We start from the raw sequence: 13,648 nt of genomic DNA, 5'->3' as shown, positions 1-13,648 counted from the left end.
TAGATATCAAATATTATTATTTTTTGGTTAAAATTATACTCTGTGGTTAATCTCTACTCTGTATCAATCATTGTTATCAAGTAGTTCAAACTCACGCTTAAAGTATTTCATGATTTTATCATGGAAAGTGGGTTTCTAATGTCCAAACTGAACATGAAATGTACTTTAAAAAAGAAGTTAGAACAACATATAACAATTTGTAATATCTGCACAATTCCCTATACCTTTAGGTGGAGCTTTGGGTTTTTCATATACTTCCACTTCTTCAGCCTCTAAAACTTCTATTACCCTATGGACTTCTTCAACTTCGTGTACTTCTTCTTCAGCTCTATACTCTTCTACTGTGAGGAATTCTTCTATCTCATGGAACTCTTCTTCTTCAAAATACTCTTCAACCTCATGGAACTCTTCTTCTTCACGAGCTTCTTCCACTTGTGCTTCCACTATTTCTAATTCTGCTCTTTCTTTTACTACTTCCTCTTTGTGGAAGGCAACTGATATTTTTTCTTCAATGACAGCTCTCCCTGAAAGAGTATCTATTTTAAGAGATTTATTTTTTTAAACACAGCAGAAATGAAGATGTAAACTCAAAATATAAAAGAAAAACAACTGAGAAAGGCTTTCAAGCAACAATATATGAAAATCAAAGATCTTCTTAAAAGTACCTTTAGCTGGGGGAACAGCTTCTTTTTTAGGCACAGGGACTTTCTTTTCAGGGACTTTCTTTTCTGGGATTTTCTTTTCTGGGACTTTCTTTTGTACTTCGGGCACTTTAAAGATATAGTTTTAATATTTAAGACTGTCAAGAGCAAGCTTTCATAGACAAAAGACATCAGAAACAATCAAGACATGTAGACATAGAACATAAAAATCTTAATGAAAAAAGATTATAAGAAAGTTCATGTTAAAAAGAGAAGATGTACCTTTGGCTGGAGGGGCCTCTTTTTTCTGAACAGGAACAGGTACTTTTTCCTCAGGAACTTTCTTTGGCACTTTAAAGATATTAGGCATTTCAGTTAGCTGACAATACTCAATGATAAACATGAAATAGAAACATCAGGAACAACATCAACATTACAATAATCAAAGTCTAAGAAGTCACTCTGTACTGTAAAATTGGACACCAGTTTTAGAGGCTATAAAGGTATTTTTCCGAATCACTTGTTTGTGCTAGCTATACCTTTAGAAGAAGGTATGTCCACAAAGAACCTGTGCTACCTTTTTTTTTTTTTTTTGATAGCAGGGATTACCAATATTGAGCCTACTTCTACTATTTTTAATTGATGAAGGCTTTTTTCAAGTGATTACCATCATAGAGTACTTAAGCCTTGACATGGGTGTCATGTTCTGCTGGGCATTATCGTGTCTGCCAAGTATTTATTTCTATTGTGATAGGGGCAGCATAACTTAATCGATTAGGAGTGCTACTGAAACATTAACCTAACTAGGAACAATGGGAAATAGACGTTTTGTAATAACCTTGAATGTTCTGGCCAGATATTACAAAAAGGACATGAGGCTCTTTAAAATAATTATTTTAGCATTAGAACAGATATACCCCCCACATAAAATAATATAGGAGACATAATTATTGTAATAATTACATGAGAAGATTCTACTGACATAATGGAATAAACCTAGGAATAGAATGTTGGGAAGAAGGATCCATTGTAATGTATATAAGTATATAGAGATGTACTATTAACATTAAAATTCTCAGCTTTTTAAGATAAGAATCTTCTGGAATAATTCACACACAGACACAGACACATATAATCATTAACATTCCAAAAAGGCTAAAACAATCAAATGAATTATATCTTTACAGGTTCTTAATCAATTTCACAAGTTTTCTATTCAAATGACTCTAAGAAAGCAGTGAACGAAGATACTTTTGTTGTTTAAAAAGAAAGTGAATAGGAATTTAAAGATACTATTATCTTTAATAAAAGGATTTGTTATACCTTTAGCTGGTGGTGCTTCCACTTTTTTAGGAACAGGAGTAGGTACTTCAGGTACTGCTTTCTTAACCACTTCAGGCACTTAAAAGATATTTTATGGACATTTTGAAAAATGACATGCAATGAATAGAACAAGCACCACCATATACCAAAAAAAAAAAGCCCCAAACAAAAAAACCCAAACACTAAACATTTATTTATTTTAAAAAGATATTAGCAACCTAAATGGCAATTATATATATGAAGTACTGACTCTAAAGGTGAGAAGGATATTACTTGGAAATCCTACAAGCAAACATAATATCAACTAGGCAAAAGATTGTCATAGTCTTTAGCAATGATAGCCTAACAATTATTCTAAAGAGCAAACACCATAGAAATAGACTTTTCCCCACCTTACTATTGAAGAAGAAACTAAGGATTGAAAACTAGGTGAAAGTATTACAATAGCATCTGGCCAGAAAAAATTAAAATGTCAATAACATAAAATTCTTTCTCTCATTCTAACTGAATTGCAGATGCAATAGAAAAAGTTGGGTTAAGAAAAGGAACACAAAGTTTCAGGTGCCAGTTGTAACTAATCTTCAATTGATATAATGTAAGAGATGTATACTCGTGAATATTAGGATTAGATGAATTCTGAGAAAAATTTGGAACATCATGTGTTATACGTGTCCAACTCATAAAAGCATCTGTACCTCTAGGTGGCGCCACCTCCTCAACTTCCTCTATGCTAGGTGGTTCCTCTGGGATCTCTTCTTCTGGAATAGGCTCTTCAGGCTCCTCAAACACTTTAAAAAAATGATTATTTTGTAAATTATTTTTATAATTCACTTGAATATTAGACTAAAATGATACATCTGAAAACGGAGGTTGTCTGATCAGCATAGTTAACTCAGCCTTCTAAATGCACGTGAAAATGCACTCATCCTTGAAAAAAGTCTTACTGGTTCTCCAAAATATGTTAGGCCCTTCACAGAATTTTAGAACTGGAAAGGACCTCAGAAAGAATATAGTTTCAATTATTATTATTACTTTTAATGGAGGTGGATTTTTTTGAAGTCAAACATCCACTAAGGGGTAGAAGTCAGATTTTCTGCACCAGTTACCTAGGCTTAACAGGAACTCCTCTTGGAGAAACTAATCTCACAATTGTCAACCAAGGAATTTGATGGAAAATTCTCCATGGCAAATACAGTTTCCCTTCAAAGATTCTCATTAAAGTAAAACAAACAACAAACAAACAAACAGGCTGAGTATGTATGAAAAGAGATTCAATAGGTTTTAGTTTGCCTATCCAATTTCTACTAGGTAAGAATAATTTCTTTTAGAGTCTGAATATGTTTATTTTCTGGAGTGAAATGTGCATTTACCTCCGGAATACATTAGACAAAAGTAAGACAATGATGCTTTTTGAAAATGCTATTTTCTTAGAAAGTCATCTACCTTCAACTGGTGGAACTTCCTCTTCTTCAGGGACAATGATTCGTCTTTCTTCCACTTTCTTAGGCACCTCAGGAACTTAAAAGATATTGATTGTTTTAGGCACTTAAAATGCAAGAACCAAGAGGAGTACATAAAGACCAAGTTCCCCATTTTTCAACACAAGAGAGCTAATAACAGAATGCACATGCACAAGATGAAACATTGACATTTCACAGCATCAGTTAATGAGACAAAAATAAGAGGTTTAAGATAAAGGCTCCATTAGAGAGACATTCTGTCTTTTACTGCTGGAGCCTCTACTTTTTTAGGAAGAGCAATGGGTACTTCAGGGACTGGTTTCTTAGTTGCTTCAGGGTCTTTAAAGATATATCAGTTTAGTGTTTTTATTTTTTAGGAACAACATACATAGACAAGGCAACATAAAATACGCAAAGTTGAAGACCTGACATAGCACAAACATGGGTGCAGCGGTGTCCCAGCTGATGACCACACACAGACCACACAATGCAAACGTTTATGTGGAATATCCCTAAGTGAAGAGCATCACAGTTCAACATCAGGGCAGCAAACACATCCCTGTTGGGAGTGATGTACCTTTGGCAGGAGGAGCCACTGCTTTCTTAAGACCAGGAGGAGGCACCTTCTTTTCTGGTTCAGGTTTCTTAGGCACCACAGGCACTTTAAAGATATTATTTTATTTTGTAAGTTCAGTTTACAAACACAGAGACAATGGACACCACAATAATGTAAGTTATGTTAACAAATACTGAGAAATGGGACGTTTTGGCTTTTACAGGTGAAGAAAGAAATGGCAGTGTCTAATTCGCTTGGGAATAGCAGTACCTGTGACAGGAGGAGCCTCCTCTTTCTTGGGAACGATCACTTTCTTCTCTGGCACTTTCTTCTTAACCTCAGGTACTTTAAAGACATCATTTCATGATAAGAATTTATTTGAGGGACAAAAAAGAGAGAACACAAGAAGTCCACACAGAGAAAGACCAACATGCAACAGTCGCTTAGGATAGGGATGTAATATAAGTCAGGAGCCCAAGTGTGATGATGTAATTAGGTTTTTGGAGGAAGGGATCAGCAACCTATTTGAATACCAGAGGACAGATGCTGTCATTCCATCCACTTAAATTTCACTAGAAATTTATTAAATCATTATCTATAAAATATTTCTGAATTCTTGAAATCCAACAAAACATCAGCTTTACTGTTTCATTGATTTTAAGACTTTAACCTAGTGGAGAGGTCATGCTTATTTTAAGTAGTAGCATCATAAACTTTTGCAGAAAATATTATTGAGCTTTAAGGCATAAATATATTATGTCCTGTACTATGAACTGATCAAATATGATAAATCTGGATACTATTCATTCAGTGCTAGATTACTTTTATATATCTTACTTTATTTTACCCTCACAATAATATCTAAGCCCTCTAGGACTGATATTATCCATAATATCCCCATTTTATAGGAGAGGGACTTTCGGCTCAGATTAGTTAAAGGACTTGCTCAGGCTAATACAGCAAGATACAAATTCAAGGCTAAAATCAAAATCTGCTGGGTTACCATTCATATGTATGTATCAGAAGACATAAGCTATTACTCAGTGTTTTCATAAATACATTAATCTTTGTTTTATCTTTTCATCCTGATGTTATAAAGGCACTTAATATAAATGGTTGAAGGATGACATTTAGGAAGATTTGTTCATCATATTTTTCAGACATTTTTGTGTAATTTAGCCTTTTAAAATATCTGTATGAAAATTATGATGTTTAATAAAATTATAGGGAATTGAGTAGAACTTTTGCGGCAGTTTTGGGACAATACTTCCTTCCATCTTTGTTCTTGAATACTGCTTTGCAGCCAATGAAAAGTGGATATCAGTGTTCCTGAACACTTTTAGAAATTAACGTGACTACTAATTAGTTTAAAAAGATAAATTTTCCTAAATCCCAGTTCTACTATAATTTTTCTGGTTAACCTATGGATGAAGAATGTGTATTTACTCTGGGGAGGTGTACCTTTGGGTGGTGGAGGTTCCACTTTTTTAGGAGCTGGAACAGGGACTTTCTTCTCTGGTACAGGTTTCTTTGGCACTTCAGGCACTTAAAAACATTCATTTTAAGACATTGAAAATCACAAGTACAGTAGTGTATTTGTAACAAAAAGACACATGAGAATAAGACCACAAACAACTAAATAACATTTCATATCATGAAATTTGAAAAGACGTTCAGATGATTTACAATAAATAGACACGTAAGACAGACACAAAATAATAGACACATGGCTGGAATGTTTTCTAAGATTTAGATGGCAGAAAACATAGACAGTAAATAAAAATCAGAGATGAACAAAAGGATGGGAAAGCATATTTCAACACAAAAGAGGCCTGATGACTTCAAGAAGAGCTGCTATACCTTGTGCAGGTACTGGCACTTTAGGTTTAATTTCTGGAATAACTTCTTCAGGTACAAATTCTTCCTCCTCAGGAGGAACTTCCTCTTCTTCAGGAGGAACTTCCTCTTCTTCAGGAGGAACTTCCTCTTCTTCAGGAGGAACTTCCTCTTCCTCTGGTAGAATTTCCTCTTCCTCTGGTGGAACTTCCTCTTCCTCAGGTAGAACTTCCTCTTCAAGAACAATTTCTTCTTCAAATACAACTTTCTCTTCCCGAAGCAGAGCTACAGGAACTGGAACCGGAACTGGCTCACGTTTCTTCGGCACTTTAAAGATATTTTTTCAATCGGACAAGCATCACTTTTATGTACAAAATTCAAAACAGTGGGACAACATGAAAAGCAAATATTCTGTGATCATAAAGCATCAACTGCCACCAACATAAGTAATTATAGTTAGTGAGGCCACATAATGCCAGTTAGTTTTCCTTTTTGCCTTGGTTTTGTTAGAGATTAATATACCTTTGGGTGGTGGAGCTTCCACTTTTTTCGGAACAGGTGTTGGCTTCTTTTCTTCTGGGATGACCTTCTTGGGCACCTCTGGCACTTTAAAGATATTATATTATTTGTCTTTAAGAATGTGTTCTTTTACATGTCTTAGAGCAACAGACATAAAAAGAAATCACGAGATATGTGACTTTTATTTTTCTAACAAGATAGACAATTGTTTAAAACATGTCATGTTATGAGGGAATTTGTATGTGAATATATGTGAATGTAAGGTTCTTCCCCCATGGGCTTTATTTTTTTTTATTTTTATTTTTTTTATTTTTATCTTTTTGGGGGTACACCAGGTTCAATCATCTGTTTTTATACACATATCCCCATATTCCCTCCCTTCCTTGACTCCCCCCTCCTCGAGTCCCCCCCACCCTCCCCGCCCCAGTCCTCTAAGGCATCTTCCATCCTCGAGTTGGACTCCCCCCCCATGGACTTTAAATGATGAAGTGACGTACCTTTTGCAGGTGGAGCCTCTACTTTCTTAGGAGCAGGAACCGGCACCTTCTTCTCAGGCACAGGCTTCTTAGGCACTTCTGGCACTTTAAAGAAATGATTTAGAGGAACATTTTAAACAACCTAAAATTTTGAGTCTAAGCATAGTTTCCAAAAGATTAAGGTCATAAGAGTATGACCGAGTTATTTCAAGAAGCATTTTACCTTTAAAATAAAATCTTTTCTTTTCCATAAAGGAATACTAAAGTGTTGCATCCCCAAAGAGCATGTAATTGAACTATTTAATTTTTTACTCATATGGACATTTGAAATTTTAAAAAACTTATGATATTGCAAGTTCAGGTACCTTTGGCAGGTGGCGCTTCCACCTTTTTAGGAACCGGTACTGGCACTTTCTCCTCTGGTACAGGTTTCTTGGGTACTTCAGGAACTTTAAAGACATCAAATAGGCTTAGTGTCACATTTTTCACCCATAGATAAGAATCTAGCAATTTTCAGCCTTATTGAAGCATCATAGATATTCTAACAGTTTCACTTTAAGAATGAAAGTAATAATTATAACAGCCACAAAACAAAGGCCAGAAAATGCACAAAAATTAAGATTTAAAAATGCTGAGAAAACATAGAATGGTGATAAAGACAATACACAATGTCTGCTAAATGATGATTTTGTCCATTTTGGTATTACAGTTAGAATTTATTTTACTCTAAGAACTTTCCACTAAAGAGGAGGAGCCACACATGAAGCACCAGCATGCTTTGATGGTAAAATGCAGAGATGAAAACACAATAATCTGCTCCAGTAACCAGCTGGGAGGTCCTTGTCTTGGCATTAATATTGTTAATATCATCATGGGGAAAGAACCGATATGGCTCACCAAGTTATACTGTCAATACATGGGGAAATTATTGTATTATTCCACTGATGGATTACAAAGAGATGTACCTTTAGCTGGTGGAGCCTTCTCTTTCTTAGGAATGGTCACAGGAACTTTCTCCTCTGGCTTCTTAGGAATCTCAGGCACTTTAAAGATATTGTTTATTGTTAAGTTCTTACTACCAGTAAGCCCACATCCACACAAAGGACAGTTAACAAACAACAGGACAGTTTCAAAGAACAGATAGTAACACACACAAGGTTTTGAACTCAGAAGAGAGTTAGCTATTTATCTTCAGATTAAGTACTTTATGTGCTCATGATATGAGTGGTGATGTACCTTTTGCTGGTGGGGCTTCCTTCTTTTTGGGAACAGGAACAGGTTTCTTCTCTTCTGGAACAGGTTTCTTAGGTACCTCAGGCACTTTAAAGATATTAGGAAGAATTTTGGAAATGTTGCAGAAAAGATACAAAATGTGAAAATGTGCAGAAATCACACTTCAGCATCTAAAAGTATCTTTTTCTAAAATAAGCAGAATTGGTCATCGGTGCTAATAAACCCCAGAATCTGACCAAACTGGACACTAAAGATGCTGCTGCTTATCCCTTGGCAGGAGATATAATCTACCTTTGACTGGTACCACTGGTACCACTTCCTCTTCAGTTACGAGTTCCTCTTCTTCTTCAGCTATGAGTTCTTCTTCTTCATGAATGTACTCTTCTTCTTCTTCATGAATATACTCTTCTTCTTCAAAATACTCCTCTACTTGGGTTACAACTTCCTCTTCAAAGGCAATCTCTTCTGGTTCTTGTCTTTTAGGTACTTCAGGCACTTTAAAGATATTATCTTTAGGTTGGATATTTTCCAATTACTCAACAAAATTAAGACACATTGGGAACACAGCCATTTGTAATAGAAGAAGGAATAGGCTTTATCTTTCCCACAGAAGAACTTTACACATAGAACTGAACATGAATTTTTTACCAAAAAAGACAAATAACACATTAAAAAGAGTGATTATAGTACCTCTAACAGGTGCTGCTACTTCTTTTTTAGGAACAGGTACTTTTTCTTCTGTGACAACCCTCTTGGGCTTCATGGGCACTTGAAACATTAAGTATAAGGAAATTTTATTGTCAGAAACAGACTACCCAGCTAATGCTTGCTTTATTGTACTTTAAGGAAATAAAATGATTTTTCAAGTGCCTCTTATGTGATAGCTATGTGATTGTTCATCTATAAGAAACTTCAAATTTTCCATGGAAAGGATTCTGAACCTTACTGGACTAAAAACATACAAAAGTACTCAAGGAGGTCTGAGGTAGCAGAGACCAAGTGTGAAATGATGTTTAGTGTTCAGGTATCTCTGCTTGTATGAAACATCCTTTACTGAAAAGCTAAATTTACTTTTGGATAAGTATACTTTCTGAAATTGCAGAGAAGTTACTTAGTACTTAGTAAAAAGCAGGGAAAAATGGTTAGACATTGTGTTAAATTTTTTCAATCTTCAAAATGTCTTTAGGATCAATAAAGAGGTAATTAAATTGTGGTGAATATTGTTATATCATCACATCAATTTAGATAAGTCAGGAATGTATCAAACAGTCACTGATTTTAAATCCAAACATTCTATTTTATATGTATCGTAGCCATGTCTTAGGACACAGCCATTGTATAAGAAGCTATGGGTATATTTTGAAATAACTTTTCCTTTTCAGATAACATTATCTTTTTTATCATGTATTTACAGATTTTTTCATCCAATATTCACCTAATGATTAATGTAAAAGACACAAAACAGTGAAAAAAAGAAGCAAAACATAGCTGCTTTAGTATTAAAGGAGATATAAAAGACTGCAATTGAGGAAGGAAATTATACCTTTGTCAGCTGGTTCAGTCACCTGTTCTTTTTCACGTTTGGTGATTGAAATGTGTATTTTTTCCTCAACAACTTTCTTTGCTTCTTCAGGCACTTTAAAGATATTAATTATTAAAGACCATTAAAACCAATCACACAAGTATCATGTAAATAAAAACACATGAAACGCTGAGAAATGTAAGAATCAGCACCAAACAATACATTCAGTAAAAACAAAGAACATCAGACAAGGTAGTAAGACATGTTTATACAATGTAAGTAACAAAGATGTTTTTGGTAGTTATTACGCTGCCATGTACCTTTGGGTGGTGGAGGTTTGAGTTTCTTAGGAATGGGCACTGGTACTTTTTCTTCAGGGACCACTTTCTTTGGCACTTTAAAATATCAACGTTAACAAATTTAAAAACCTGGACCAGACTTCTTAAGAGTAGTAAGAATACAAAATTAAGAAATACAATATACAACATAATGACCCCAAACACACACACAACTGGTACACTGCCACTTCAACATGGATTCATAGTTGGACAGACACGTAGGAACCACAGGTCTCATAACGGATAATGTTTTTCTCACTCTACCTTTAGCTGGTGGGGCCTTTGGTTTTGTGGGAACTGGTTCTTCCTGGATAGGCTTTACTGGGACGGGCTTCTCAGGTTCTTTAAAAATATATACAAGGTATTTAATGTTAGACATTTTTATGTTAGAACATTAAAAAATGATACTTCTTCAATGGACACAAAGAATTAAAATAATATATCCTATCTACAGCATAGCCATAGCCTCTAGAGGTGAGTGAGAATCAGAGGTCCAAGTAGAATAAGGTGTAAAAGACCTAAACAAGCTTTTTTTGCTATTTCCTCCTTGTTATTTACTTCAATTAGATAATTGTGACTCTTTTACATATTCTATTATCATTCCACTTCAGGAAGACTAAATCATGGCTAAACTCCTCCCCGTATAATATTAGTTTTTAAATCTATTTGTAAAACTACATAGAATATTCTCGAAGTCAGGCTATGAAACAGCAAAAATTGAATAAGAGAAATAATGATTCATTTTGAAATTCTAAGAGAAACTTATTCTTACAAATCTGATCTTCACAAAGATAAAACCCAACTGCTTGTGCTGGCCTCTGTCTTTACTTTCGAAGCAGTCTGTGAAGGTTTGGTGATGGGAACCCTAAGGGTAGGGTGTTTTCTCAATAGCCTATCGTGTTGATAATAACAAGCTTCAGGGTGAGACATGCTCAGAAATTTCTGGTCATGTATTAGAATGATCAAGGGTACTTGAAGATAGGCTCTTAACCTTTTGGAGAAAGAAACTGAGTGAGGTTTATTATTCTATGTATAACCAAAAAGGAGGGGGGAAATAGATTATGCCCAGACCCAAACTCTAACAGTAACTTTACGATTTATAGCGGTGTTTTTTCTAGAAGTTATCCAAGAAAAAAAAATTCTGAATTTGCCAAACAAAACAAAGTTCTTTCTAAATTTCTTTGGGAGTTCAAAATTTTATCCTGTTCTAAAGGAATGTCCACATATTTAACATGGTTTCAGGTTTGCAATTCTGATCATACCTGTGACATATTCTTCCTGTTCTTTATACTCTTCATAATGTTCCAGTTCACGCTCCTCATACTCTTCATATTGGTCGTATTCTGCCGTTGGTTCATACTCCTCAAATTCTTTATAATCATAAACTTCATAGTCCTCATATTCCTCTTCCCGTTGTACAGAAACAGTTTCTTCTTCTCGGGTGTAAGCCCATTCTCTCTCTGCTGTTACAGTTACTTCTGGAATAACATTGATAACAGCTGCATTTTACTTGAAGCCCATTGAGGGACTACAGGGACAGTGTGCTGTGATTTCATTCTTTGGTGATGGTCTCATGCACTGGTTATGGGAGACCCTGATGGTCCTTTGTTGGCCACGGAATTACAGAGTCTCCATCTGCTGTTTCTAATGTCAGATGTTAGATTCCCCACCTTTAGTCAACAATCAGCCAATTAAGGATGAGAGTCAAATTAGAAACTAACAGGCAAAGAGCTGTGTAGTTCATGCTTCATTTTATTATTTAGTCAAAGCACAATATACCTTTAGCTGCTGGAGGTTCTCTTTTTGGAACTTCAATGGATACCTTTTCTTCTTTAACAGCTCTCTTCCTGAGCTCAGTCACTTTAAAAAGAGTGATTATTAAAAGTGAATTGCAAGATTCAGAAAAACACGTATTAAGAGAACTTGTATATGCACAATCCGAGGACAAAGATGGCCACAACGATGCTTCTTGTGTCAATTTTTCATTTAAGTGGTAAAAAAAAAAATCAACAGACTCAGAAATAAACACTGTCTAACATACTTTTAATATACTTAAAAGACACTGAATAACTTTAAGATGACCAAGTAGTATTTATAAGAGAATTAAAAAAGACAACTAGACAGCATAAGCAATGGTTATCAAACAAGAATTAGAGAGAAACTTCTGTTACATGAATAGTTTCTTCACTTTCATTCTAAGGTATTTTCATAAGCTCTACAGACACAATGTAGAAAATTGAGGATTTAAAAAAATTTTAATTTCATCAAAGGTTGCCACACAAAACAAGCATTTTGGCAAAGGAATTTAGTATACAGACAAAGACACATTAGAAGGTAAGTACATTTTAAGGGAAAGGATCTACATATGTTTAGGTGGAGTTTCACTTTTTTTTTTTTTTTTTTTTTTTGAGAAGAAGAGAGAATATTTTCTGGTATCAGAAATATTTAGTTTTGAGATGATATGGAATAACATATACATATTACTTATTTTGTAATACATATTTAAATTATTTTCTCTAAGGATCCCAATTCCACCAGGTTAGTTTCATTACCTATGAGTTTATTTTGATTTTTGGAAAAGTTGGTATACCTTTGGCTGGTGGCTCCTCCTCTTTTCTAGGCTTGAGTTTTGGAAATTTTTCTTCTGGAACAGCTCTCTTGGGTTCCTCAGGCACTTTAAAGACAGATTTCACTTTAAAGAATGTTTCCTCATTCAAACCACAAAAAGGTAGTTGTATAATAGTAACAAACATAAAAGACTTGACATTTTCATGATGTCAAACATAAAACAACTATAACAATGACAACGAAAACCCAACACCCGTAATTAGTGTCTTTGGTAAAGAGAATAGGGTAAGTACAATATTCTGTGTATTGAAAGGCCCCTTGTACCTCTTGGTCTCGGAGGCTCCACTTTTTTAGTTACAGCAACATGAACTTTTTCTTCCTGGGTAATTTGCATGTGCCTCTCAGTCACTTGAAAGATAATTTTAGGATTATGGAGTTGTATTACTTAAAGTGGAATTTTTAAAAATACGTTTGCCAGAAAGTATTGTGATTTTAGAATGTAACAATTTTACAAGATACACACAATAAACTTCACAACAAGTAAGTAATATTCCACCATAGACAAGGCAATAATGCATCACTGTGGCCAACATACACCAATAACCTCCATACAGAAGGTGTGACCCAAGGACAGCAGTGAGAGGACGAGAAAGACAAGACACGTTTCTAGATGTTGTGCTGGGGGATTTAGTTTACCTTTGGTGGGAGGAGGTTCTTCTATCTTAGCCACTTTAGGAGGAGCCCTTTTTTCAGGAACTGGTTTCTTTGGCTCTTCTGGCACTTAAAAGACATTGTACAACACGGTCAGACATACAAATGTGAAAAGCACTAAACACAGGCACACTTACTTTCTTGTTAATGTCGTAAAAATTTGAAGAATGTAGCAATTTAAGATTTAAAAAGACAGGCATTATTCAAGAATAGAGGAAAATCCAATATACCTTTGGCTGGTGGCACCTTTTCCTTTGTGGGAACTGCAGCAGGAATTTTCTTTTCTGGCACAATTTTCTTAGGTGCTTCAGGAACTTTAGAAAGATTAGGTTTAAGAATATTAGTCTGAAGTACAGAAGAAGTGTAATTTGGGGGCAAAGAACTCACTTTATGAAAAGAGCACACATTTACACAAACATTCATGACTACAGTCAGTAAAAATATTTACACATATACGCTGACAAC

The 13,648-nt window shown here is 34.8% G+C and overlaps 1 protein-coding gene across 1 annotated transcript in view; it reads right to left on the bottom strand.

Moving 5' to 3' along the window:
• The window catches only part of TTN (titin), a 269,124-nt gene that overhangs the window by 137,032 nt on the left and 118,444 nt on the right, over positions 1-13,648 (bottom strand). Inside the window, exons 128-153 of the mRNA XM_057746297.1 lie at positions 13,414-13,497; positions 13,169-13,252; positions 12,797-12,880; positions 12,495-12,578; positions 11,684-11,764; positions 11,167-11,382; positions 10,169-10,246; positions 9,887-9,961; positions 9,588-9,680; positions 8,735-8,812; positions 8,336-8,539; positions 8,048-8,131; positions 7,777-7,854; positions 7,177-7,260; positions 6,833-6,916; positions 6,339-6,422; positions 5,841-6,143; positions 5,442-5,525; positions 4,251-4,325; positions 4,002-4,085; positions 3,408-3,482; positions 2,660-2,752; positions 1,965-2,042; positions 924-992; positions 666-770; positions 225-524 (exon numbers count right to left, since the gene is read on the bottom strand). Coding sequence (XP_057602280.1) covers positions 225-524; positions 666-770; positions 924-992; positions 1,965-2,042; positions 2,660-2,752; positions 3,408-3,482; positions 4,002-4,085; positions 4,251-4,325; positions 5,442-5,525; positions 5,841-6,143; positions 6,339-6,422; positions 6,833-6,916; positions 7,177-7,260; positions 7,777-7,854; positions 8,048-8,131; positions 8,336-8,539; positions 8,735-8,812; positions 9,588-9,680; positions 9,887-9,961; positions 10,169-10,246; positions 11,167-11,382; positions 11,684-11,764; positions 12,495-12,578; positions 12,797-12,880; positions 13,169-13,252; positions 13,414-13,497 — 2,841 coding nt within the window. The remainder of the gene's footprint in view (positions 1-224; positions 525-665; positions 771-923; positions 993-1,964; positions 2,043-2,659; positions 2,753-3,407; positions 3,483-4,001; positions 4,086-4,250; positions 4,326-5,441; positions 5,526-5,840; positions 6,144-6,338; positions 6,423-6,832; positions 6,917-7,176; positions 7,261-7,776; positions 7,855-8,047; positions 8,132-8,335; positions 8,540-8,734; positions 8,813-9,587; positions 9,681-9,886; positions 9,962-10,168; positions 10,247-11,166; positions 11,383-11,683; positions 11,765-12,494; positions 12,579-12,796; positions 12,881-13,168; positions 13,253-13,413; positions 13,498-13,648) is intronic.

This window comes from Hippopotamus amphibius, chromosome 8 (genome assembly GCF_030028045.1).
Source record: "Hippopotamus amphibius kiboko isolate mHipAmp2 chromosome 8, mHipAmp2.hap2, whole genome shotgun sequence".
Classification (NCBI taxonomy): Eukaryota; Metazoa; Chordata; class Mammalia; order Artiodactyla; family Hippopotamidae; genus Hippopotamus; species Hippopotamus amphibius.
The sequence above is the reverse complement of the archived record's forward strand: the minus strand, read 5'-3'. Positions and strand labels throughout refer to the sequence as shown.